General features: G+C 38.6%; 1 protein-coding gene across 1 annotated transcript in view; it reads left to right on the top strand.

The window, feature by feature from the left end:
- Positions 1 to 440: 440 nt before the first annotated feature.
- Positions 441 to 27,912, top strand: part of GDPD4 (glycerophosphodiester phosphodiesterase domain containing 4) — a 109,581-nt gene continuing 82,109 nt past the window's right edge. The window contains exons 1-4 of the mRNA XM_032426872.1: positions 441 to 524; positions 1,915 to 2,018; positions 16,479 to 16,572; positions 18,971 to 19,030. Coding sequence (XP_032282763.1) covers positions 441 to 524; positions 1,915 to 2,018; positions 16,479 to 16,572; positions 18,971 to 19,030 — 342 coding nt within the window. The remainder of the gene's footprint in view (positions 525 to 1,914; positions 2,019 to 16,478; positions 16,573 to 18,970; positions 19,031 to 27,912) is intronic.

Here is a 27,912-nt window from a genome sequence, read left to right as displayed (position 1 = left end):
AGCAAGAGTGGCAACAATGAGAATTAAAATAAGGAAATGGATTTATTCAACAAAAACAAGTTAGTGGAACACTTAACTATGTGCCACAGTGAATAAGACAACTAAAGCCTCAGCCCTCCTGCAGTTTACAATCTAGTGAGACGAGTTAGTTAATCGACAATAAATGAAGAAAGATCATTTCAGATCGTGATAAGAGCTTTGAATATAATAAACAGGAAAATGTGTTAGAACCTGGGATGGGAGAGTGGTTGGAGAAGACCTCTTTGAAAAAGTGTCATGTGAACTGTCTCCTAAATGGAGAGGTAGAGTCAGCCATGTGTACATCTGGGGGCAAAAGTATTCCAGGCAGAGGAACCAGACAGTACAAAGATTTTGAGGTGGAAACAAATTCGGTTATATTCTAGAAACAGAAAGAAGGCCAGTGTGGCTGGAGTTCAGAAATGGAGTGTGTAGAATGGGATGAGGTCATGGATGGACAAGGGTTGATCATGGAGGACCTCGTTGCCATGGCAGGCAGTTTGATGGTACGTTACTACAATAGGAAGCTCTGGCAGGGTTTTGAGCAGGGTAATGACATAATCTGATACATTTTTAAAAGTCCACATAAGATTTAGTAGAGTATGAGCATAAGATCTGAGTCAAAGATCCTGTGCTCTTCATCCTTCTACCCTCAGAAAGTACATCATGATAGCTGTAATGTCTCTCATCTTTTTGGAATACAGTTTCTACATTTTCCATTTTATTTCTTTATTTTTGCTTTTCATGATAATGCCATAATTTAGACAGGGCAGGGATTATTCTTTCCAGTGTTAAACGATTAAATGCAGTGTCCCAAAGAGGCAGAATTCTTATTCAGGTGATACAGAAGTGTTAAGATTATAACTCAGGTAACAACCCAAACCTAATGTTCCCGGGAAGGATTTGGCAACCTCTGGCATGACTGGTTTGTGATGTGACTTTCAGTAAACGGGATTGCCTTCAAGGCTGTTTGAACACCTCCTCTGTAAAGATATCCTCCATCCTGGCTTTAGGCTCAGATCTGGGCAGTGTCCCTGCCACTTCTTGGCTGTGTGAACTTGAGTCAATTACTTTACCTCTCTGAGCTTTAGTTCTTTTGCAAAGTAAGGTTAACAATACCTAGCTTATATGGCCATATTGAAAAATAAATTAAATGAAAGTAGAATTTGTGAAATTTCTAAAATTGTAGTGGCGCGAGGTAGCTACTCAAAAAAAAAAAGGCTTTATTCAGTGCCTGGGTGGCTCAGTCGTTAAGCGTCTGCCTTCGGTTCAGGTCATGATCCCAGGGTCCTGGGATCGAGCCCCGCATCAGGCTCCCTGCTCGGCGGGAAGCCTGCTTCTCCCTCTTCCACTTCCCCTGCTTGTGTTCCCTCTCTCACTGTGTCTCTCTCTGTCAAATAAAGAAAATCTTAAAAAAAAAAAAAAAAAAAAGCTTTATTCCCTAACCTGTCCCCCATCCCCCAAATTTGGGTAGGTCAGTGACTAAATGAACCATTGAGTGATGATTGAATGAATTACTCAGTGAATGAGTCAGCAAACAAAGTTTGGTAGATGGAGAGGTGGATGAATGCAACAGATGACTATTAAGAGCCAGCTGCATTTAAGGAACTGTGCTAGATATTGGCAGGATGGAGGTGTGTAACCGAAGTTCCGTTTCCTCAGAGAAGAAACTGTCTCACCAAATACAAACGGATAAACATGTAATTGCATTTAAGTGTAATAAATGTTATAAATAGGCTTATACAAAATTCCATAGGGGTAAAGTGACCACTCCAGCCTCTGGAGGGTAATGCGTGGCATTGCAACTCTGCACAACTTTGACAAGTGTAGACAAGATATTGCCGAGGTGACGTGGATACATGGAACTAATTTATACTTCTTTCTTTCTCTTCCCAGAGAGAGCAGTTATTTTATCCATTTCTGATTTTTTCATTTTTATTTTCTGTGACTTTGCTGTTCGTGTGGATAGAAACTTCAAATGAATACTTTGGCTTTGACTGGTGAGTTTCACATTTTGTATTTTCATTTATATAGTGGCTCTTTGGTTTGCGGGCCACCTCAGGCTGAAAAGATCTGGTGGCATAAGAGGGAGGGTCACAAAATTGGTCTTTCCACAGTGGGTGGATGAGAGGCCTGACTCTGGCGTGGAGGAAGGATGCTTGGCACCCTCACCTGTGATGCTTACCTTCCACATTTAGACTGAATCTGGCTCATTGGGAAGCTATTCAGATAACTCCCTGAAACCTTGTTCCTCAGTCTTTTTGTCTGGGCTACTGATGTCTACATTAGATGGTCTTCATGTTCTCTGTCCACAAACCCTCATGTCTCTGCCTCACCTCCGTCCTCTGCCTCTTCCTTCTGTCCCCAGGGAGCTTCCTAGGACTCTGAACACAGAGATGGGTGTCCTTCTCGGCATCCTTCCATGGCCAGACTCTTCAACCTGGACTGCTCCCAGCAATTCCAGTTTCTCTGGCCTGATGGTTGCAGATCTTACCCATTATTTGGTATTTGGGGGAGAAAGGGGTATGTTTGGATATGAGGCTTTTTTAAAAAAATGGAATACAGTTAAGTTTTACTTTTATAGAAGTAAAATGTATTTTGTTTTAAGAGTCGGGGAGGGGAGAAGGAGAGAAAAAATCATAAGCAGGCTCCACACACACAGCATGGGACTCGATCTCATGACCCTGAGATCAGGTCCTGAGCCAAAATCAAGATTTGGACATTTAACCAACTGAGCCACCCAAGCACCCCTGTTTGTTATTTTAAATATGAAAAAATTAGAAAATATAAAAATTTGCTTTGTCTATTCTTGAGTGACTATCACTTGTTGGTATATTTCCCAGCCTTTTTTTCTATGCTTGTTTTTATATTATTGCACTCATACCATACATATATATAATTTTGTTTTTCCTTTTCACTTAAAATAATAACATTTTGACAAATTATTAAAAACTGAACATCATTTTAAATGGTTTCAAAATATTTCATGACATGAGGATGCTGTAATATACTTAACCACTTTTCATTGTTATGCATTATGTTTCCAATTTTTTTGTTTTTATGAAATAAGAGTGCAGAGAAAGCTTTGTATTCTGACTTAGGTCTTAGAATGACCTATTGAGTTATTGAGTCAAGAAGAATAAATATTTATAATATTCATTATGCCTGTTGCTGAAGTACTTTCTCAAAAGATTGTAGTGATTTTCATTCATGACAGAGGTATATGAGAGTTTCTATTTTTTTTTTTAGCAAGAGAGAGAGAGCATGTGTGCGTGTTTACCTGAGTGGGGATGGGGGAGGGGCAAAGGGAGAGGGAAGGAGAGAGAATCTTAAGCAGGCTCGACGCCCATTGCAGAGGCGATTTGGGGCTCGATGTTACCACCCTGAGATCATGACCTGAGCCAAGATTAAGAGTTGGATGCTCAATCAACTGAGCCACCCAGGCACCCTGAGAGTTTCTGTTTTAACCTGTCATTGACAGCATTAACCATTCTTATTTTGAATAATTTTTATTAATTTTCTAGAGGGAATTTGTTTTGTTTTAATCACTGATTAAGTGTTAAAACTTATTTAATTCATTTTCTTTTTAGTTTTCTTCTTTGCCCCTTACCTTATGGGATTTTTAGTGAGTTTTCTCATCAGTTTATATGCAGTCTTTATGGATCAGTTCTAAGTTTTATTACAAAGCACTTGAAATACAAAAATATTTCATTTCTTATATTTAGAAAATTTCCCCCAATTTTAAAAAACTTTTTATTGAGTTATAATTGACATACAACATTGTATTAGTTTCAGGTGTACAACATAATAATTTGATGTTGTATATATTGCAAAATGATCACCATAATAAATTAGGTAACATTCATCACCACTCATTGTTACAAATTCCTTTTTTTTTTTTTTTTTTTTTTGTGATGGCAGCTTTTAAGATCTACTCTCTTAGCAACTTTAGAAATATATTAATTACAGTCACTATGCTTTACATTACATCCCCAGGACTGACTGACTTTATAACTGGAAGTTTGTACCTTTTTTTCCACCTTCACCCATTGTACTCACCCACCCCTCACTCCCTGCTCCTGAAAACCACCAATCTGTTTTCTGTACCTATGAGTTTAGTTTTTGTTTTTTTTTTTTAAGATTTCCCCTAAGTGAGAACATACGGTATTTGTCTTTCTCTGTCTGACTTACTCACTCAGCATAATGCCCTCACGGCCCATCCATGTTGTCACATATGGCAGGATTTCTTCTTTTTATGGCTAAATAATATTCCTTTGTGTGTGTGTGCATGCATGCGTGTGTGTGTGTGTGTGTTTGTGTATACATATATGCATAATGTTGTATGTCACTTAAACCTCAATTTAAAAACAAAGTGTTGGGGCACTTTGTTTTTAAATTGAGGTTTAATTGACATGCAACATTATATTAGTTTAGTTGTACAACATAATTGTTTCATATTTGTATATATTGCAAAATAATCATCACATAAGTCAGTTGACATCCATCACCAGGGGCGCCTGGGTGGCTCAGTCGGTTAAGCGTCTGCCTTCCGCTCAGGTCATGATCCCAGGGTCCTGGGATCGAGCCCCACATTGGGCTCCCTGCTCAGCGGGGAGCCTGCTTCTCCCTCTCCTTCTGTTGCTCCCCCTGTTGTCTCTCTCTCTCTGTGTCAAATAAATAAATAAAATCTTAAAAAAAAAAAAAGTCCGTCACCATACATAGTTGCAAATTTTTTTTTCTTATGATGAGAACTTTTAAGATTTACTCTCTTAGCAACTTTCAAATATACAATACAGTATTATTAATTATAGTTACCATGCTGTACATTATATCCCCATGACGTATTTATTTTTTAACTGGACGTTTGTATCTTTTGACTCCCTTCACCCATTTTGCCTACCTACCACCCCCTGCCTCTGACAACCACCAGTCGGTTCTTTGTATCTGTGAGCTTGATTTTTGTTTTGTTTTCTCTTGTTCTTTAAGATTCCACATATATGTGAGATTATGTGGTATCTGTCTTTCTCTGACTTATTTCATTTAGCATAATACTCTGAGGGTCCATCCATGTTGTTGCACATAGCAAGATTTCATTCTTTTTTATGGCTGAATAATATTTCATTGTGTATATATACCACAGTTTTCTTTATTGATCCATCGATGTACACTTAGATTGTTTCTGTATTTTGGCTATTATGAGTAATGCTGCACTGAAGATGGGGGTGTATATATCTTCTTGAGTTGGTGTTTTTATTTTCTTTGGATAAATACCCCAAAGTGGAATTGGTAGGTCACATGGTTGTTCCATTTTTAATTTTTTGAGGACCTCCGTACTGTTTTCCAGAGTGGCTGCCCCAGTTTGCATTCCCACCAACAGTGCACAGAGATTCCCTTTTCTCCACATCCTCACCAACATTTGTTATTTCTTGGCTTTTGATGATAGCCATTCTAACAGGTGTCAGGTGATATCTCATTGTGGTTTTGATTTGCATGTGCCTGATGATTAGTGATACTGAGCACCTTTTCATGTACCTGTTGGCCTGAATGTCTTCTCTGGAAAAATGTCTGCTCAGATCCTCTGCCCATTTTTTAACTGGATTCTTTATTTGCTGTTGAATCGTAGGAGTTCTTTATGTATTTTGAGTATTAATCAGATATATGATTTGCAGGTATTTTCTTTATTTTGGTAGTTTGCCTTTTCATTTTGTTGATGGTTTCCTTTGCTTTGCAGAAGCTTTTTATTTTGATGTAGTCCCACTTGTTTATTTTTAAAATCTTTTAGGCCTGTTTTCACTATGATTTATTTTTATTTTTATTTTATTTTACTAATTTATTTTTTCACTATGACTTATTTTTAAAGTTCTTGTGCTTTTATTTTATCTTCCTGTCTTCTGCCTTCCTCCTTCCTACTTGTCCTCTCTCCCATGAGTACCAGTGGGATATCATATTTTAGTTTGATTTTCTTGGGCTTTCTGTATTTAAAAAAAATTATTAGGAAATGATTATAGATTCACAGGAAGTGGAAGACAAATGTACAGGGAGGTCCCATGCACACTTTACCCAGCTTCACGCGATAGTAACATCCTGTAAAACTATTGCATAATGTTAAAACCAGAAAATTGACATTGGCAAAACACGTGGAGCTTATTCAGATTTCATTGGATTGATTTATAAAATAGTGAATTATTACATTTGATAAGCAACAGTTATGATCACAGTAAAGGTTGAAATTCACCTTGTGTGTGTATTTTGGCGTGGGTCTGTGTAGGCATTTGTGTATATTCATGTGTACACACACACAGACATGAATACACAGACATGACTTTTACTGGTCTTGGTTTGGCCATCTGGCACCTCACCCAGTGCAGGACAACTGAAGACAGCCATCATGTGCATGTGTGTGTGTGAGAGAGAGAAAGAGAGAAAAAACTCTGGCTCTACCCATTTCATGAGACTGTTTTGAGGAACAAATGGGAGAATCTTATGTAAATACTGTTCATAAACTATAAAATAATAAAAAGTATTATATTGTAGTAGACTTCTAATGTCTCAGTAGTGTACACAGAAAATAAGAGGAGCATACTTAACTGTAAAAGGAGGGGTGCATGTGTTGGGGGGGTTAGTATATAGCAGTCTCAGCAAAGTCACATCCAAAGACGTAGAATCACAAAGTCAGAGGGATCTTGGAGCCAGCTGTTCCAATTCTCTACACTGTACACATATTTTAAAATATTCTTTCCAGGTGGTCTTGATTCTAATCACTGATTAAAACTTCAAGTGGTGGGCACATACTGTTTTATGTTTCAGTCTTTCCATACTTAGAGAGCTCTAAATGTTTAAGAGCTCTTTATTATAATAAGCTGAAGTCTGCTTTCCCTCTGACTTTTACTGGTCTTGGTTTGGCCATCTGAACCTCACCCAGAGCAGGACAACTGAAGACAGCCATCATTCCCCTAAATATTCTCTTCTCTATCCTAAACAACTCAAGCATTTAACATGTTCATCATATACAAGACTGTTCATCTCTGGGTGAGCTTATTGTTCTTCACAAGAATGGAACCAGGATTGGAGCATAATGGGATGTGAACTGGACCAATCCCCTTCCATGTCTGTATATAATACTTGTATTAATAGCCCCTATGCTCATATTAACACATTTTCCCTCATCTTGCCTCATATTCCTTTTCTTTTTCCTATCCATTGAGGTTTTTTTTTGTTTGTTTGTTTTATTGATGTGTAGTTGACACACATTAGTTTCATGTGATTCAACAGCTCTGTATGCTGTGCTCATCACAAGCATAGCTACCATCTGTCACCATACAATGCTATTGCAATACCATTGACTGTATTCCCTATGCTATAACTTTTATGTACCTTATCATGTACCTGTTGGTCTGTATGTCTTTTTTGGAAACATGTCTGTTTAGATCCTCTGCCCATTTCTAATTGGATTATTTATTTGCTATTGAATTGTATGAGTTCTTTATGTATATTGGATATTAACCGCTTACTCAGATATATGTTTTGCAAATATTTTCTCCCTTTCGGTAGGTTTCCTTTTCATTTTGTTGATGGTTTCCTTTGCTGGGCAGAAGCTTTTAGTTTAAGGTAGTCCCACTTATTTGTTTTGTTGCCTTTGCTTTTGGTGTCACATCCAAAAAAATTGTCAACAAGAGGGATGTCAAGGAACTTACTGCTTATGTTTTCTTCCAGGAGTTTATGATTTGGAAGTTTTACATTCAAATCTTTCATAATCCATTTTGAGTTGATTTTTGTATATGGCATAACATAGTGGTACAGTTTCATTCTTTTGCATGTGGCTATCCAGTTTATTGAAGAGACTGCCCTTTCCCCATTGTATATTCTTGGTTTTTGATTTCTTTGCCATAAATTAATTGACCATATATACACATGGGCTCTTTATTCTGTTTCATTGATCTATGTGTCTGTTTTTATTTTATTTTTATTTATTTATTTTTTAAAGATTTATTTATTTATTTGAGAGAGAGAGCAGAGCACAAGAGAGCACACACAAGCGGGGGTGTGGGGTGAGGAGCAGAGGGAGAGGGAGAAGCAGACTTCCTGCTGAGCAGGGAGCTGGAGGTGGGGCTCAATCCCAGGACTCTGGGATCGTGACCTGAGCCGAAGGCAGATGCTTGACCAACTGAGCCACCCAGGCACCCTATATGTCTGTTTTTAATGCTAGTACCATACTGATTTGATTACTATGGATTTGTAAACAATCTGAAATCAGGGAGTGTGATGCCTCCAGCTTTGTTCTTTTTCCATATTGCTTTGGCTATTCAAGGTCTTTTGTAGTTCTATAAAAATTTTAAGATTATTTGTTCTATTTCTGTGAAAAATGCTTTTGGAATTTTGATCCCTATCAAAATTGAACTGAATCTACAGATGGCTTTGTGTAATATGGAAATTTTAATAATATTCTTTAATATTCTTCATGAATGTGGGATATCTTTCCATTTATTTGTGTCTTCAATTTCTTTCCTCAATGTCTTATATTTTTCAGTTATAGATCTTTCACGTCCTTGGTTAAATTTATTCCTAGGTATTTTATTGTTATTGATGCTAATGTAAGTAGAATTTTTTTTTTTATTTCTTTTTCAGATAATTCATTATTAGTGTACAGTAATGCTATTGATTTTTGTGTGTTGATTTTGTCTCCTGCAACTTAACTGAATTTGCTGATTAGATTTAACTGTTTTTTGGTGGTGTCTTTAGGATTTTCTGTATATAAAATCATGTAATCTGCAAATGGAGGCAATCATACTACTTCTTTTCCAATTCTGATGCCTTTTATTTATTTATTTTTTCTTGCCTGATTGCTCTGGCTAGGACTTCCAATACTATGTTAAATAGGAGTGGTGAGAGTGTGCACCCTTGTCTTGTTCTTGATCTTAGAGGAAAAGCTTTCAACCTTTCACAATTGAGTAAGATATTCACTGTAGACTTGTCATATGTGTCCTTTATTATGTTGAGGTATAATCTTTCTATATTTTATTTGTTGAGAGTTTTTTTCTTTCCAAGTTTTTATTTAAAGTCCAGTTAACGTAGTGTAAATTTAGTTTCAGATGTAGAATTTAGTGATTTAACACTTACATGCAATACTGGTGTTCATCACAACAAGTGCCCTCCTTAATTCCCATCACCCATTTAACCCATTGTCCTCCCACCTCCCCTCTGGTAACCATCAGTTTGTCCTCTATAGTTAAGAGTCTGTTTCTTGGTTTTCCTCTTGAGAGTTTTTATCATGAATAGGTGTTGAATTTTGTTAAATGCTCTTTTTTCATCTATGGAGATGATCATATGATTTTTGTTTTTCATCCTGTTAATGCAGTGTATCACATTTCTTGGTTTATGTATCTTGAACCATCCTTGCATCACTGGGATGAATCCCACTTGGTCATGGTGTATGATCTTTTTAATGTGCTATTGAATTTGGCTTGCTAATTTTTTGTTGTGAATTTCTGCATCTATGTTCATCAGGGATATTGGGCTATAGTTTTCTTTTCTTTTTTTAAAATTCTTTATTTAAATTCTATTTAGTGAGCATATGCTGTATTATTAGTTTCAGGGGTAGAAATTAATGATTCATCAGTTGCATATAACACCCAGGGCCTGCAGTTTTCTTGTAGTGTCCTTATCCAGCTTTGGTATCAGGGTAATTCTGGTTTTGTAAAATGAGTTTGGGAGTATTCTTTCCTCTTCAGTTTTTGGAAGAGTTTGAGAAGGACTAGTGTTAATTCTTTAAATATTTGGTAAAATTCACCAGTGAAACAGTCTGGTCCCAGAATTTTCTTTGTTGGAAAGTTTTTGATTACTGATTTAGTCTCCTCACTCAGTATCAGTCTGTTCAGATTTTCTATTTCTTCATGATTCATGTTGTATGTTTCTAGGAATTTATATATTTCTTGTAGGTTGTCTAGTTTGTTGGCATATAGTTGGTCATAGCAGTTGCTTATGATCCTTTTTATTTCTGTGGTATCAGTTGGAGTGTCCCCCTTTCATTTGTAATTTTATTTATTTGGGTCTCTCTTTCTTCCTTGGTTAGTCTTGCTACAGGTTTGTTAATTTTGTTTACCTTTTCAAAGAGTCAACTTTTAATTTTGTTAATCTTTTTTGCTGTTTTCCTGCTCTCTGTTTTACTCATTTACCAAATAAATTGGCCCATGAATGAAGGGAGGGCCTTGCAGAAGGACCTTGCTACACAACCAAAAGTATATACTGTCAGTCTTCCTCCTAGTCCCCCCCCCCCCCACCCCGCAAAGAATCTCTGGTCGTTTACCAAGGTGGTTGTGCATGGGGTTGTACTTTTGGGGGAATTAGTGTACACTGACACTGAACTGATAGGAATTTCTGGAGATGTTGAAAACACCACTGTGACTCACTAGTCAGAATAAGGCTTTTAGATGATAGGTGATGGATGGCACTTTGGCTCATGTCCATCTCTACAATGGGTCTAGTGGGTCCCCAAACACAGTTTGTGGTTATTTCTCTAGTTCTGGAATGTATAGTTGGAATAAACATACTCAGCAGCAAGCAGAATTCTCACTAAATACTCCCATCATCAAATAGAAGTTGTATGTATGAGTGCATTCCCACAGGTTCTAATGCCATAAGTAAGTTTCATGGGCAGTTTTCCATTGCTGCGATAGCAAATTACTACAAATTGGGTGGCCTAAAACAATACGAATTTATTATCTCACAGTTCTATAGGTCAGAAGTCAGGTATACTCAGCTGGGTACTCTGCTTAGGATCTCATAATGCTGAAATCAAGGTGCCAGCTGCTCTGATCTTTTCTCTGTAGTCTCTGGGTGAGAATGTACTTCTAGGTTTATTCAGTTGTTGGCAGAATCCATGTATTTCTGGTTGTAGGAGTGAAGAGCCCTTCCTTTGGTGGTTGTCAGATGAAAGTTGTTCTCACCTGCTAGAAGCCAGTGCGTTCTTTAGCTTGTGGCCTTCTCTGTCTTCTAAGCTAGCAACTGGGTGTCAAGTCCTTCTCACACTGCAAATTTCTCTGAGTTCTTTTTCATCTCTCTGACTTCCTCTTACGCCCCCCTCTTCTGATTTTAAGAGTTCATGTGATTACATTGGATTGACCCAGATAATCCAGGTTAATCTCCCTATTTTAAAGTCAGCTGATTAGTAACCTTAATTACATCTGCAAAGTTCCTTTTACCATCTAAAATACCATTACTACTGCTGTGACACCAGAGGACAAAGGTCATGGGTGCCAGAATTCTGCTTGTCCATCCCTCTCTCCCTCGTTTCTTCCCCCCATATATATATATTTTTTCTCTTCTTCCATTCTTCTACCATTCAAAATAGTATATGTTAATAGTAAGTAGTTAACCATATATATCGGTACTTAAATTAGAGGTATAACCATCACCCATTGGTGAGAACTCTCACCTCTTTTGGAGAGAAGATTGATGTATTTTTAGTTGTATGAGAGATAATTGCGTCATGTTAGACAGAAAATAAGGGTAGTTTGTAGAGGTGTGCATGGATACCAAGTTGACCTTGAGTGGACTGGGATAGTGTACTTTCTGGCCCAGCTCAACTATAACTACATTTCTGAGAATTCCATTCCCAATATAAGATTGAGTTAGGATTAGTCACAAGAGAAATTTGCATAAAATTTGGATGTGGGAAGTGAATCAGCAGCCACTGTTTTATACTCTGAAGGTCAGCAATGTGCCCAGGCATTATGGCAGCCTTCATGCAATGTCAGTATCTGATAGTTCATTCGTTGGCCTGGGATGGCACCTCAGCCCACATACTCCCTGACCTTGCCAGATCTTTTTTAGTTTCTTCATGTCCTAGGCCACAGTAATGAAAGGCGCCAACTTTTCTACATGTCACTCTTTTCATCAAGGTTGGAGGCAGTTGTTAAACTTAACATTTATTACGTGGAGCACAGAGTACTGGATGATGAGTCAAGGCAACAATAGTGGTGAGTGGTGGTTCAGCAGCAGACCACCAGAGAAATCAAAAGAGAAGTTTATTACTTATAAGTACGGGAGGAAGTACCTGGCACACTTCAAAGGGGCACACAGAAGGTCAAGGCAGAAAGAGAGGCAGGACCTGGGGCACACGCCTTTTTTAGGGTCCTTGAGTGGAGTGTTTTAGGGTTCCTGGGCTAGGGCCAAATTGATCAGTTCAAACTAAAAGAGCAGCAATTTGGTAAGCACCGTGAGTCTTATCTAAGGGGCATATAAGGCATACAGGCACTAGGAAGCGGAGGACTTGATCCCAACGGCTGTTGGGAGAGACCTATCAGGAACTTACATTTGCTTGTGACTTTGTGGGATGCTATATAGGGCATGTACTTCCCTAAGGGAGCCTGTGTCAGTTTAAGGTCCCTGCAGGCCACTTGGCCAAACAAAATGGATGTTGAGGCAGCAATACCATGGACTAGCTTAGCTAAATGCTTGACATGGTGATAGACAGACACATGTTCCATTGTCTGTGTGTCTCCTCATAGGTTCCAGTCTGTCCTCATGTGTTTCAGTTTGTCTTTGTGGGTTCCAGTTGCTCATTATGGGTTTTAGTTCTCTCATATGTCATGTCCAGTTTTCCTTCCCAACTGCTGGCCTGACTTCTAGCAACTTTAGGCCAAATATCAGAACAGATGTAACAGCCTTATATAGCCTTCTCTAATAGCTTCTATAATAGCATAAGGTCTAATCCCTACAATAAATTATTTCCTGACTGATCCCAGAGCAATAAAATATTTTAATCATTTTGGAAAAGTTCTCAGCCACTGTCTTTTCAAATACTGTTTGTACCCCATTTTTTATCATCTCTACTTTTGGAACTTTAATTTTATGTGTATTAGAACTTCTTTACCCCCAGGTGCCTTAATCTTCTGTATTTTTCGTGTATTTGTTCATGTGTCTCTGTTTCATTCTTGGTATTTTTTTCTGACCTATCTTTTGTTTAACATATTCTTTTATTTTTTTAATTGATCTCCTTTTAAATAGTTCTCTACTGAAATTCTAGTCTAAACATTTTAAGGATATTTATTTAGAAGTCTGTGTCTGATATTTTTCTTACCTATATTTGCTGAAGATCTTTTTATGTTGTCCTCCCTCCCTCCCTTCTTCCTTCCTCTTTTAAGTAGGTTCCATGCCCAGCATAGAGCCCAACACAGGGCTTGAACTCACAACCCTGAGATTAACACCTGAGCTGAGATCAAGAGTTGGACACTTAACTGACTGAGCCACCCAGGTGCCTCTGTTGTCCTTCTTTCTTTAGGCATTCACTAATGTGGTCTCCTCTCCTGGTGTGCCCAGTTGTTTTGCTTGAGTGCCAGACATTGTTTATAAAAAGTTTGTATAGGTGATTTGAGGCCTTGAATTACATTATGTCCTCTCAGTTACTCTGACAAGTAACTAGGTGTATTAGCAAATCCTATTCACCTTAATTTAGTTTGATGTACTTAAATGGTTCAAAGCTAGGATTCAGTTCCCCAAAAGCAGTGTATTTCTGGATTGTGTTTATTCCTAGGATGTAGCCTTGGAAGGTCCCAAATCAAAGTGTATAGTGTTTATCAGATTACCCTTCTCACTTTTTTGTCCTCCTAACCCTGCAAGATACAGGAAGCCCTCCTTTTTATCCCAGTCACTTCTAAAGAAAAATCATTCAAATGCCAAGTTATGTCTGTTGATTTCCTCTCTTATTTGGATCTTGGTTCCATAGTTCTTCACTGTTTATTGGCTCCCTGATGCCTTCATTTAGATTTTAAAGAACATATCCAGCTTTTTTATTTTTTATTTTATTTTATTTTTTTTTTTTTAAAGATTTTATTTATTTATTTGACAGAGAGAGACACAGAGCAGGAACACAAGCAGGGGGAATGGGAGAGGGAGAAGCAGGCTTCCCGCTGAGCGGGGAGCCCGATGTGGGGCTCGATCCCAGGACCCTGGGATCATGACCTGAGCCGAAGGCAGACGCTTAACCGACTGAGCCACTCAGGCGCCCCCATATCCAGCTTTTTTAGTTGTTGTTACCTTTAGCTAGAGAGAGGTAGAGCAGAATTTTTGATGGGGTAGCTGTCACTTTCCTTCTTCTCCACCCCCCCAACCCCGTGTGTATTGTGGGGTTAAACTTGTCTCCCCATTCCTTATGTTATGTGAAAGTTCTCAGTGGCTCACCATGATGTGCCTTTTTTTTGTTTCCTCAGAATTACTGTCAGCTGACAATTGGTGGTACTAATATAATTGAGGTATCTAAGATATGTATTCGGGAAGAGGCAAGAAAGCTGCCTTGTGCAGCTATGGGAAAGCAGGGATGGGGTCCTGGAAGATTTCTTTAAGCATTGGTGCAGTGAATGTGGATTTAGACAAAGTTGCATTGACTAGGCTTCCTAACAGGCTTTCTCTATTGAATGATAGAGAAAAGGGGGATGTGATTATGGTGCTGGGGTATATAAAACAAATGACCTGGAGCAGAGAGAAAGCTGCTTGAAAATACTAAGTCATAAGAAGCCTAAATTGGACAATCCATGTAGAGTGAGCCTACTGCATATTCATCAGCAACTGTATATTCCCAGATTAAAGGAGTGATGGCCAAGAAAGACTTGCTTTTTTAATTCCCACAGATGTGTAGTCAGTCACTTAAGCTAACTCCTTTTCATTCTTCTCACTCCCTTTTGTTATCTACCCCCTGCCCCAAACCACCACCAAGAGTACGTACAGATGAATGGGACAGGAAGAAGTAGAAAAGGGAGAGAGAAAAAAAAAAATCACAGCTCTTCCTTTGCCTGAAGTTCATAGCAGGTGGATGAGAACTTCACTTGAGTTTGGTGAGAGAGTTTTGAGCTGAACTAAACTAATAATAATATTTACATGTGATTGAATATACAAAAGAAGGTTGAAAGGAAGTGGGGAAAAAATCTAATGTGGCTAGAGAAATGATTAGAAAAGATAGAGGCACCATTAAATGGCAAACTTTAGCTTTCCATTCTCACTTGAAAGCAAAGCCAATATCATTTCTTGGTTAAATTGTTCTATTAATCCGTTGGCTGTATCTAGACTGATATTAAGTCCATCTTTCATTTTCTTTCAAGAACTTTATTTGATTGTTTTGATTATCCCTGTTCTTGTATTAAAACATCATATTCTTGGGGCCCCTGGCTGGCTTAGTAGAACATGCGACTCTTGATCTCGGGGTTTTCAATTCAATTCCCATGTTGGGTGTAGAGATTACTTAAAATAAAATCTTTAAAAAAAGGCAAAAACATATTCTTGTTATATCCTCCCTTTATTTCTCTAAAATTCTGAAATATATTTGTTTTGTGATTCTTTTCTGATTGCTCTATTGCTCTGTTTTCTTGGATGCAAGTTATTCTATTTGTCAGCTTTATTGGATTCATTTGTTGACATTGGATGATTTCTGATTTCTGGTTGTAAGCTCATCTACAGAATACTGTTCCCAGTGTCTTGATTTGTGATAGTTCTCGATATGGTGACTGCTTGTCTGTTTGTTTCTTCTGGGTGTGTCTTACAGCCCCTGACCAAAGAGAATTTCCTTTGTTATTTTTAATGTGGTTATATGTTCATTATTCTATATTTTATATTATTAAAATATGATTTCTCCAGGTTTTATATTGAGAGAAGTTAATTTCTATTATCTGGAAATGAGTGTAAATTATTTGACATATAATATCTAGACCAAGTATAACACTGTTTCTCTTAGCAAATCATTAGCAGGTTTCTCTTTCAGAACAGAACACATTTGAACTGTTTTTATTTTATTTTATTTTTTTTAAAGATTTTATTTATTTATTTGACAGAGACATAGCGAGAGAGGGAACACAAGCAAGGGGAGTAGGAGAGGGAGAAGCAGGCTTCCCGCTGAGCAGGGAGCCCGATACGGGGCTCAATCCCAGGACCCTGGGATCATGACCTGAGCCAAAGGCAGACACTTAAGGATTGAGCCACCCAGGCGCCCCTGAACTGTTTTTAAAAGACCCAAATCTCCTAGTTCTAGCATAGAGCATTTAATATGGTAGCTAATTACAATTATTTTAGAAAATATACATGCAAATGGACAAAGAACCTGCCAAAATGGAAAATACTAATTTTATTAAGGTGATGAACTTATGGATGACTTTTTCTCTTTTGACTTTCCAGAATTTCTGTATTATTATATTATTTTTTTAAAGAGGACATAATTTTTGAGTATATATTCTAAATAACTTAAAAAAATCCTACCACTAATACAGACCCCCAGTAAAGTACCCACTTGCCTCTAGGATAAAGTTAAAACTTCTCAACTAAATATCTCCAAAGCTCTTCACAGATCTGTTCTCAGATTGCTTCTCTTACCTCCTTCCATTTTCTTATGCTTCATTTAGTCCAGTCTTGTTCCCCACCCTTGACACAGACACTACTAATTTCTGCTATGTTTTAAGGATTGAAACACATTTTTGCAGGGTCATATTTCTAGGCACAGGATACTGGTTCTTTTGGTCCATTGTTTTGCTGAGTTTATTTGGGATCCTGGCTGCCTACTGTACATTGCTGGTGGTGAGTAATATTTCATTGCAGTTGGTGAGTAATATTTTGCATTTCTCTTACTCCTTTCTGAGTAGCCTCGTGAAGTGCTCCTGTCTGGGATAGTATCCAATAGGTGCTGAGAACCTTCATAAAATAAGATCACTCTTGTCTTGGCAGAGTTGGGGTTTACATCAGCTACTTGAATCTTAGGCACAAAGGATGGATGAAGGAAAGAAAGGCTTGTGCTATTAAAGGATCTGTCTTACAACCTTCCCTTTTAAAGGGTGGCAGAACATCCTTTTTTTAATCTTGTTTCATAGCCTATTTTATGGTTCAACGTTGTTATTTTCAACACTCCAGATTCACATTAGCAGTACCTTTACATATTGAACTACCTCATTTCATATCCTGTCTCCTGAGAATCAGTCTTTCTGGGCCTTACAAATTAACTAGTTTTTTAAACGTATTCTAATGTGCAAATGCACATTAGTCCTCTAGTCCAGGTGCAGAGTACATTTTATCAAGTCTTTTGGCAAATAGTGACCCTGTCTCTGTTGCCTGACATACTAGTGTAGTGTGGTATGAGAAATTCAGGCCAAGCAAGAGAAAAGTCTGTAGAAGTGGAAAGCTATGGGAGGATAACTTTCAGGTAATGGGAGTTTTTCAGTGCCCACTTATCCATAGGACGTATATATCTTTCTCTGATTTCACAATTCCCTGTCCTTACTGATTTCCTTTCTGATGAGAAAACCCCAACCCACCAAATCCATTGCCATTTGCATTTTTTCAACAAAATTTATTAATCACTGTATGAGTGCTAAGTACTGAGTATACAGTGATCAGCAAAACATGCAGTTTTTATTTTCATGCAGGGCACTTCAAAGAGATAGGTATGAGATGTAAAGTTATGAAAGTGTCTTAATTCAATGAGTGTTAACTCTAATAGGACAACTAACTCATAGACAAAAATAACTAACACAAGCAGAACATTACATTTGTCATCAGAGAAGCCTTAAAAAAGTTCTGTATGGGTTCTGAGAAGGAAGAAGTGACTTTCAGCCAAGAGGATTAAGTAAGACTTCTTGGAAGAGGTGGCACTGATGTGTGATCTTGAAGGGGTGGTAGATTTGGACATGTGTATATGGGGATGGGGGAAGAACATTCCAGGCTGTGGGAACATTATGACAAAGGTGGCGAGACAAAAATACGGAGTGTGGCTAGATAACAGGGCAGGGTCAGTTCTGTTAGCATGTAGGGCATAATGAAGAATAATGGGGAACATAGCTAAAAAGATAGGCTTGTGACAGATTTTGGAAGGTCTGGAAATAAGGCTAAGACATTTGGCATACATCAGATTTCTATTTTAGGAAAACCATCCTGGAAATTGTGGTGTGGAGGGTGGCTGTAGGCAGGGAGGCTGGTTAGAAACTTTTCTTTTTAATGGGGAAAATGCAGATGAAGGATGTGCTCTGGGCCAAACTCTGGCCACTGACTTGTACTGCTTTTATACACAGTGAACATGAAATGGTATAGCTAGCTTCTAAGGTGGGAATGAGTTCTAGTGTCCAACAAGGCAATATATTATAACTACAACAAAGTTTCTACTCTACCCTATTTCTTTTTGGGTACATACAGTGGCAACAACAGTGCACAAAGAGGAAGACCTGAGTTCTATTTCTATTGTTAGGTTACTTCGTAACCTTGGTCAAGTCATATAACCCTTTGAGCCTCCATTTCTTTTCTTTCAAATGCGAATGATAATATTTAATAAAATGGTATTTTATGGGGCTGGAAAAAGAACAAATGAAATCAGATACATAAAATTATTTCGATAAAAAGATTAAGAGCTTTATACATTCCAACTCTCATTAATATCCTGAGCATCTAAGGGTTCTGATTTTGTTTAGATTAGATTCAAATCTGATTAAGATTTATTGACTAAATATCAGGTTAACAACAGTAGTTAACAGTTGTAACAATGGCACCGATTCCTCAAGAGAGAACTTTTAAATAACCCATTGGAAGGGCTGGCCTCTGCCGTCTTTTCTCTCACAAGTGTGTCTAAGTAATACCATGAATACAGTTCATCATGGGGAAAAGAAATTGGTAGGAACTCAGGAAGGATATCAGTGTGGTGATTGTCATGAGACTCCAGAAACGAGAATAATTCTTCCTGGGGGTGCTGGTGAACGTTACAAATAGAAGATGACCTTTGAACTGCCTTTGAAGAAGCATCAGTGGCATGGGGAGGGAGAGCTTCTCAGGCAGGGGAGCAGCATGGCAAACTACCAGAGGCTGCAAAGTGCAGGTATAGCAAGAAGTGAATGTAGTGCTAGACTGTGAAAGGAATTTTGAGCTACAGAACAGTGCTTTGCCTAGCAACTTGGTGATTTCAAAATAACCTCCTTTTTCTTCTTTGCTTTTCCAGGTACTTGCATTTTTGTTGGTTTGGGAAGGGTATGAACCAAACCTGCACTGGTCTCATAAGGTAGGACACTGAACCTTTGTAGGAGCTCTTGGGCCAGGACTGAATGTGCCTCTTAGGCACTCAGTGTTAAGTAGAGTCACCCTTTCTTTCATTGTTCCCCTTAGAAAGAAGAGATCTGTTTACACTGTTTTAACGGAAATAATTAAATTTCTAACAGATATAACTGATTTACTGAAGGAACTGAACGCAAACTTTATTTTTTTTTTCACCCCTCCTTGTTAAACTCACTCTGTGACTCTGTTCTTCCCATCACATCTTAGGCAAACTCCATTACTTTCTCAGTCCTTTATAGTCATAAGAACATTCTCATTTTAGTCATTAAAAATTTCAGTTCATTGTAATAACCCAAACTGCAACATTATAAGATTTTTTCCTCTCCTTATTTGGACTTAACCCAGGCCTGGAAACCTGCAGTGATAGCGAGAGCATGATGGTCCTTTTACCTGTCTTTTCACCAGAATAGGGCACAGGGGAAAAGGAGATAGAATAAACGAACACAGTTGCACAAAGAGGGGTAAGAGGGTCATCTGGAGTTGATGCTGTCAGGACCAGATAAATGTACAGTTGTTCGCTTTTTATCTGATAGGCTTTTTCTGTGTGTATTTTCAGAGACCCTTCTGCTGAGAACCTTGACTACACCTTTCTTGGTGGAGTCAGTGTCTGTCTTCCTATACACCCGGAAATTTCTTGAGGTCTTTTTAACCTTCCCTTAGTTTGGAGCCCTTTTTTTTTTTTTAAGATGTTATTTATTTATTTGACAGAGAGACAGCAAGAGAGGGAACACAAGCAGGGGGAGTGGGAGAGGGAGAAGCAGGCTTCCCGCCGAGCAGGGAGCCCGATGTGGGGCTCGATCCCAGGACCCTGGGATCATGACCTGAGCCGAAGGCAGACGCTTAACGACTGAGCCACCCAGGCGCCCCTAGTTTGGAGCCCTTTAAAATGACTCCAGAATGGTGTCTCTCAAAGGATCTGAATCTGTTCCACAGAAAACAACATCTTTGCCCCATCTGTGGACATGCAGCTCATTTCCAAGATAGCCTCCCTCATTTTGTTCTGCCATGGGCTTGAGCACCTCCAGCCACAGCCTCTTGCCTTTCTGTAGACTTTTTTCAGGCATGGTTTGATACCATATTTTGTTTTTCCTTAAACCCAGGAACATATCAAACTCTGAGTGGTCCCCTTAAATTTCCTCTTTCTCAAATGAAAAGTATGAACTAGAAATGTAAATTTAAGAGTTATTAGAATAGATCAAAATTGAAATCATGAGATCTTACAGGGAAAGAATGTAGATTGAGAAGTGAAAAAATAGGCCTTATTGAGATCACCATCTGTTTTGGAGTTGGGACACCATGATCATATGGTCACTACCAAGAGTCATGTGAAATCTAAAAAACACCCAGATGAATAGACAAAAAGCAAAATCAGACTGATAAATACAAAGAACAAACTGATGGTTGCAGGGGAGCGGGGGTAGGGGGCATTGGGCAAAATGGGTGAAAGGGAGCACGAGATACAGGCTTCCACTTAAGGAATGAATAAGTCACAGGAATAAAAGGTACAGCATAGGGAATATAGTCCACGGTATTCTAATAGTGTTGCATGGTGACAGATGGTAGTTACACTTGGGGTGAGCATAGTGTAACATAGAGAATTGTAGAAAATGAAAATGCTGATTTGAAAAGATATATGAACCCCTGTGTTTATCGTAGCATTATTTACAGTAGCTAACATATGGAAGCAGCTCGTGTCCATCAATAGATGAATGGATAAAGAAGATGTGGTATACATACGTAATGGAATATTACTCAGCCATAAAAAATGAGATCTTGATATTTGCAACAATGTGGATGGGCCTAAAGGATATTATGCTAAGTGAAATAAATCAGAGAAAGACAAATACCATATGACTTCACTTGTATGTGGACTCTAAAAAACAAAACAAATGAACAAACAAGAAGCAGAAACAGACCTATAAACACAGAGAACAAACTGGTGGTTGCCAGAGGGGAGGGGATAAGCAAAAAGGGGGTAATTAAGTGGGGAGTGGACAGTATAGCTTCCAGTTACAGAATGAATAAGTTACAGAGATGAAAGATGGTATAGCATAGGGAATATAGTCAGTGGTATTGTAATAGTGTTGTATGGTGATAGATGGTAGCTTGAGGTGAGCATAACATAATATATAGATTTACGCAATCACTATGTTGTACACCTGAGACTTTTGGAACATTGTGTGTCAACTATATTTCAATTAAAAAAAACACACTCCACATTTTAAGTCCCAAGAGCAGAATGTATCCTAATATAGAAGAGGAAAGACATTTTTATGAGTAGCTGCATTTAACAGATTCACAATTCTCCAAGAGAAAATGTTTTATATGTACCTTCTAATTGCCTGTATCCTTTGAATCATAAATAAGTTTGGTGTTGGGTAGATCATAGAATCCTATGCGATTCATGTGACCCTGATGGACCTGGGCAAAGTAAATTGAAAACCTTCTGGAAGGATTCAATATTGAAGATGTCCTGAAGAACATTTGTGATTCATGGGAAGAGGTCAAAATATCAACATGAACAGGAGTTTGGAAAAAGTGGATTCCAACTCTCATGGATGACTGTGAGGGGATCAGGACTTGAGGGAGTAACTGCAGACATGGTGGAAATAGCAAGAGAACTAGAATTAGAAGCGGAGCTCAAGGATGTGACTGAACTGCCGTAGTCTTATGATAAAACGTGGATGGATGAGCAGTTACTTGTTATGGATGAGTAAAGAAAGTGGTTTCTTGAGATGGAATCTACTGGTGAAGATGCTGTGAAGATGGTTAAAATTACACAAAAGATTTAGAATATTACATAAACTCAGTTGGTAAAGCAGTGGCAGGGTTTGAGAATATTGACTTCAATTTTGAAAGAAGTTTTACTGTGAGTAAAACACTGTCAAACAGCATCACATGCTATAGAGAAATCATTTGTGAAAGGTACAGTCAATCAATGCAGCAAACTTCATTGTAGTCTTATTTTAAGAAACTGCCACAGCCACCCCAGCCTTCAGCAACCACCACCTGATGAATCAGCAGCCATCATCACTGAGGCAAGACCATCCACTGGCAAAAACATTATGACTCACTGAAAGCTCAGATGATGGTTAACATTTTTAGCAATAAAGTATTTTAGAATTGAGATATATACATTGTTTTTTTTCTTTTTTTTATTAACATAATGTATTATTTGTTTCAGGGGTTCAGGTCTGTGATTCATCAGTCTTACACAATTCACAGCACTCACCATAGCACATACCCTCCCCAATGTCCATCACCCAGCCACCCCATCCCTCCCACCCCCCTCCACTGCAGCAACCCTCAGTTTGTTTCCGGAGATTAAGAGTCTCTTATGGTTTGTCTCCCCCTCCGGTTTCATCCTGTTTCATTTTTCCCTCCCTTCCCCTATGATCCTCTGTCTTGTTTCTCAAATTCCTCATATCAGTGAGATCATAAGATAATTGTCTTTCTCTGATTGGCTTATTTCACTTAGCATAATACCCTCTAGTTCCATCCACGTCGTTGCAAATGGCAAGATTTCAATTTTTTGATGGCTGCATGATATTCCTGTGTGTGTGTGTGTGTGTGTGTGTATGTATATGTGTGTGTATATATATATATAAATATATATATATATATATATATAAATAAATATATATATATATGACATCTTCTTTATCTGTTCATCTGTTGATGGACATCTAGGCTATTTCCATAGTTTGGCTGTTGTGAATATTGCTGTAAACATTGGGGTGCAGGTGCCCCTTTGGATCATTACATTTGTATCGTTGGGGTAAATACCCAGTACTGCCATTGCTGGGTTGTAGGGTAGCTCTATTTTCAACTTTTTTTTTTTTTTTTTAAAGATTTTATTTATTCATTCATGAGAGACAGAGAGAGAGACAGAGGCAGAGGGAGAAGCAGGCTCCTCACGGAGCAGGGAGCCCGATGTGGGACTCGATCCCAGGACCCTGGGATCATGACCTGAGCCGAAGGCAGACGCTTAACCGACTGAGCCACCCAGGCGTCCCCATTTTCAACTTTTTGAGGAGCCTCCGTACTGTTTCCCAGAGTGGCTGCACCAGCTTGCATTCCCACCAACAGTGTAGGAGGGTTCCCCTTTCTCCGCATCCTCGTCAACATCTGTCGTTTCCTGACTTGTTAATTTTAGCCATTCTGACTGGCGTGAGGTGGTATCTCGTTGAGGTTTTGATTTGGATTTCCCTGATGCCGAGCCATGTTGAGCACTTTTTCATGTGTCTGTTGGCCATTTGGATGTCTTCTTTGGAAAAATGTCTGTTCATGTCTTCTGCCCATTTCTTGATTGGATTATTTGTTCTTTGGGTGTTGAGTTTGATAAGTCCTTTATAGATTTTGGATACTAGCCCTTTATCTGATATGTCATTTGCAAATATCTTCTCCCATTCTGTCGTTGTCTTTTGGTTTTGTTGACTCTTTCCTTTGCTGTGCAAAAGCTTTTTATCTTGATGAAGTCCCACTAGTTCATTTTTGCTCTTGCTTCCCTTGCCTGTGGGATGTTTCTAGGAAAAAGTTGCTGTGGCTGAGGTTGAAGAGGTTGCTGCCTGTGTTCTCTGCAAAGATTTTGATGGATTCCTGTCTCACACTGGGGTCTTTCATCCATTTTGAGTCTATTTTTGTGTGTGGTGTAAGGAAATGGTCCAGTTTCATTCTTCTGCATGTGGCTGTCCAATTTTCCCAACACCATTTGTTGAAGAGACTATCTTTTTTCCATTGGACATTCTTTCCTGCTTTGTCAAAGATGAGTTGACCATAGAGTTGAGGGTCCATTTCTGGGCTCTCTATTCTGTTCCATTGATCTATGTGTCTGTTTTTGTGCCAGTACCAGACTGTCTTGATGATTATAGCTTTGTAATAGAGCTTGAAGTCCAGAATTGTGATGCCACCAGCTTTCTTTTTCTTTTTCAACATTCCTCTGGCTATTTGGAGTCTTTTCTGGTTCCATACAAATTTCCATTTCTTTGAAAAAAGTTGATGGTATTTTGATAGGGATTGCATTAAATGTGTAGATTGCTCTAGGTAGCTTAGACATTTTCAAAATATTTGTTCTTCCAATCCATGAGCATAGAATTTGTGTCTTCCTCAATTTCTTTCATGAGTATTCTGTGGTTTTTCTGAGTACAGATTCTTTGCCTCTTTGGTTAGATTTATTCCTAGGTATCTTATGGTTTTGGGTTCAGTTGTAAATGGGATCGACTCCTTAATTTCTCTTTCTTCTGTCTTGTTGGTGTATAGAAATGCCATTGATTGCTTTTTCTTTTTTAAAAATTTTTTATTGTTAGGTTAATCACCATACGTTACATCATTAGTTTTTGATGTAGTGTTCCATGATTCATTGTTTGTGTATAACACCCAGTGCTCCATGCAGAATGTGCCCTCTTTAATACCCATCACCAGGCTAACCCATCCTCCCACCCCCTCCCTTCTAGAACCCTCAGTTTGTTTTTCAGAGTCCATTGTCTCTCATGGTTCGTCTCCCCTCTGATTCCCCCCCTTTACCCTTCCCCTCCTGCTATCTTTTTCTTCTTTTTTTTTTTTTAAACATATATTGTATTATTTGTTTCAGAGGTACAGGTCTGTGATTCAAGTCTTGCACAATTCACAGTGCTCACCATAGCACATACCCTCCCCAATGTCTATCACCCAGCCACCCCATCCCTCCCACCCCCCACCACTCCAGCAACCCTCAGTTTGTTTCCTGAGATTAAGAATTCCTCATATCAGTGAGGTCATATCATAAATGTCTTTCTCTGATTGACTTATTTCGCTCAGCATAACATCCTGCAGTTCCATCCACATCGTTGCAGATGGCGAGATCTCATTCCTTTTGATGGCTGCATAATATTCCATTGCATATATACACCACATCTTCTTTATCCATTCATCTGTCGATGGACATCTTGGCTCTTTTCACAGTTTAATGCCATTGATTTCTGTGCATTGATTTTATATCCTGCCACTTTACTGAGTTCCTGTATGAGTTCTAGCAGTTTTGGGGTGGAGTCTTTTGGGCTTTCCACATAAAGCATTATATCATCTGCAAACAGTGAGAGTTTGACTTCTTCCTTGCTGGTTTGGATGCCTTTTATTTCTTTTTGTTGTCTGATTGCTGAGGCAAGGACTTCTAGTACTGTGTTGAATAGCAGTGATAGTGGACATCCCTGCCATGTTCCTGACCTTAGGGGAAAAGTTCTGTTTATCCTCATCGAGAATGATATTCGCTGTGGGTTTTTCATAGATGGCTTTTATGATATTGAGGTATGTACCCTCTATGCCTATATTCTGAAGAGTTTTTTTTTTTTTTTTAAGATTTTATTTATTTATTTGAGAGAGAGAGAATGAGAGAGAGCAAGCACATGAGAGGGGGGAGGGTCAGAGGGAGAAGCAGACTCCCTGTCGAGCAGGGAGCCTGATGTGGGACTCGATCCAGGGACTCCAGGATCATGACCTGAGCCGAAGGCAGTCGCTTAACCAACTGAGCCACCCAGGCGCCCCCACTCTGAAGAGTTTTTTATCAAGAAAGGATGCTGTACTTTGTCAAATGCTTTTTCTGCATCTACTGAGAGGATCATATGATTCTTGTTCTTTCTATTTATTTTTTTTAAAGTTTTTTTTTTTAATTTCTTTATTTGACAGAGAGATAGCACAAGTAGGCAGGGTGGCAGGCAGAGGGAAAGGGAGAAGCAGGCTCTCTGCTGAGCAGGGAGCCCAATGCGGGGTTCGATCCCAGGACCCTGGGATCATGACCTGAGCCGAAGGCAGCCACTTAACCAACGGAGCCACCCAGGCGCCCCTGTTCTTTCTTTTATTAATGTATTGTATCACATTGATTGATTTGCAGATGTTGAGCCAACCTTGCAGCCCAGGAATAAACCCGACTTGGTCGTGGTCAATAATCCTTTTAATGTACTATTGGATCCTATTGGCTAGGATTTTGGTGAGAATTTTTGCACCCATGTTCATCAGGGTTATTGGTCTGTAATTCTCCTTTTTGATGGGGTCTTTGTCCATTTTTGGGATCACGGTAATGCTGGTCTTATAAAATGAGTTTGGAAGTTTTACTTTCATTTCTATTTTTTGGAATAGTTTCAGAAGAATTAGGTATTAATTCTTCTTTAATATTTGGTAGAATTCCCCTGGGAAGCCATCTGTCCCTGGGCTCTTGTTTGTTGGGAGATTTTTGATTACTGCTTCAATTTCCTTAGTGGTTATGGGTCTGTTCAGGTTTTTTGTTCCTTCCTGTTTCAGTTTTGGTAGTTTATACGTCTCTAAGAAAGCAGCCATTTCTTCCAAATTGTCTAATTTGCTGGCATATAGTTGCTCATAATATGTTCTTATAATTGTTCGTATTTCTTTGGTGTTGGTTGTGATCTCTCCTCTTTCATTCATGATTTTATTTATTTGGATCCTTTCTCTTTTCTTTTTGATAAGTCTGGCCAGGGGTTTATCAATCTTATTAATTCTTTCAAAGAACCACCTTCTAGTTTTGTTGATCTGTTCTACTGTTTTTTGGTTTCTATTTCATTGATTTCTGCTCTGATCTTTACTATTTCTCTTCTCCTGCTGGGTTTAGGCTTTATTTGCTGTTCTTTCTCCAGCTCCTTTAGGTGTACGGTTAGGTTGTGTATTTGAGACCTTTCTTGTTTCTTGAGAAAGGCTTGTATTGCTCTATACTCTGCCTTTGCTGCATCCCAAAGATTTTGAACAGTAGTGATTTTCATTTGTTTCCATGAATATTTTTAAATTCTTCTTTAATTTCCTGGTTGACCAATTCATTCTTTAGTGGGATGCTCTTTAGCTTCCATGTATTTGAGTTCTTTCCAACTTTCCTCTTGTGATTGAGTTCTAGTTTCAAAGCATTGTGGTCCAAAAATATGCAGGGAATGATCCCAGTCTTTTGGTACCAGTGGAGACCTGATTTGTGACCCAGGATGTGATCTATTCTGGAGAATATTCCATGTGCACTAGAGAAGAATGTGTATTCTGTTGCTTTGGGATGGAATGTTCTGATTATATCTGTGAAGTCCATCTGGTCCAGTGTGTCATTTAAAACCTTTATTTCCTTGTTGATCTTTTGCTTAGATGATCTGTCCATTTCAGTGAGGGAGGTGTTAAATTCCCCAACTATTATTGTATTATTCTCAATGTGTTTCTTTGATTTTGTTATTAATTGGCTTATATAATTGACTGCTCCCATGTTAGGGGCATAGATGTTTAAAATTGTTAGATCTTCTTGTTGGATAGACCCTTTAAGTATGATATAGTGTCCTTCCTCATCTCTTATTATAGTCTTTGGTTTAAAATCTAATTTGTCTGATGTAGGGATTGTCACCCCAGCTTTTCTTCTGATGTCCATTAGCATGGTAAATGGTTTTCCACCCCCTCGCTTTCAATCTGGAGGTGTCTTTGGGTCTAAAATGAGTCTCTTGCAGACAGCATATCGATGGGTCAGGTTTTTTTATCCAGTCTGATACCCTCTGTCTTTTGATTGGGGCATTTAGCCCGTTTACATTCAGGGTAACTTTTTTTTTTAAAGATTTTATTTAGTTTCTGACAGAGAGAGACACAGCAAGAGAGGGAACAGAAGCAGAGGGAGTGGGAGAGGAAGAACAGGCTTCCCGCGGAGCAGAGAGCCCAATGCGGGGCTCGATCCCGGGACCCTGGGATCATCACCTGAGCCAAAGGCAGACGCTTAATGACTGAGCTACCCAGGGGCCCCCAGGGTAACTATTGAAGGATATGAATTCAGTGCCATTGTATTGCCTGTAAGGTGACTGTTACTGTATATTGTCTCTGTTCCTTTCT

The sequence above is a fragment of the Phoca vitulina genome, unplaced genomic scaffold (genome assembly GCF_004348235.1).
Source record: "Phoca vitulina isolate PV1807 unplaced genomic scaffold, GSC_HSeal_1.0 scaffold36, whole genome shotgun sequence".
In the NCBI taxonomy this organism is placed as follows: Eukaryota; Metazoa; Chordata; class Mammalia; order Carnivora; family Phocidae; genus Phoca; species Phoca vitulina.
Note: the sequence above shows the minus strand (reverse complement) of the source record. Positions and strands in the feature narration are given on the sequence as shown.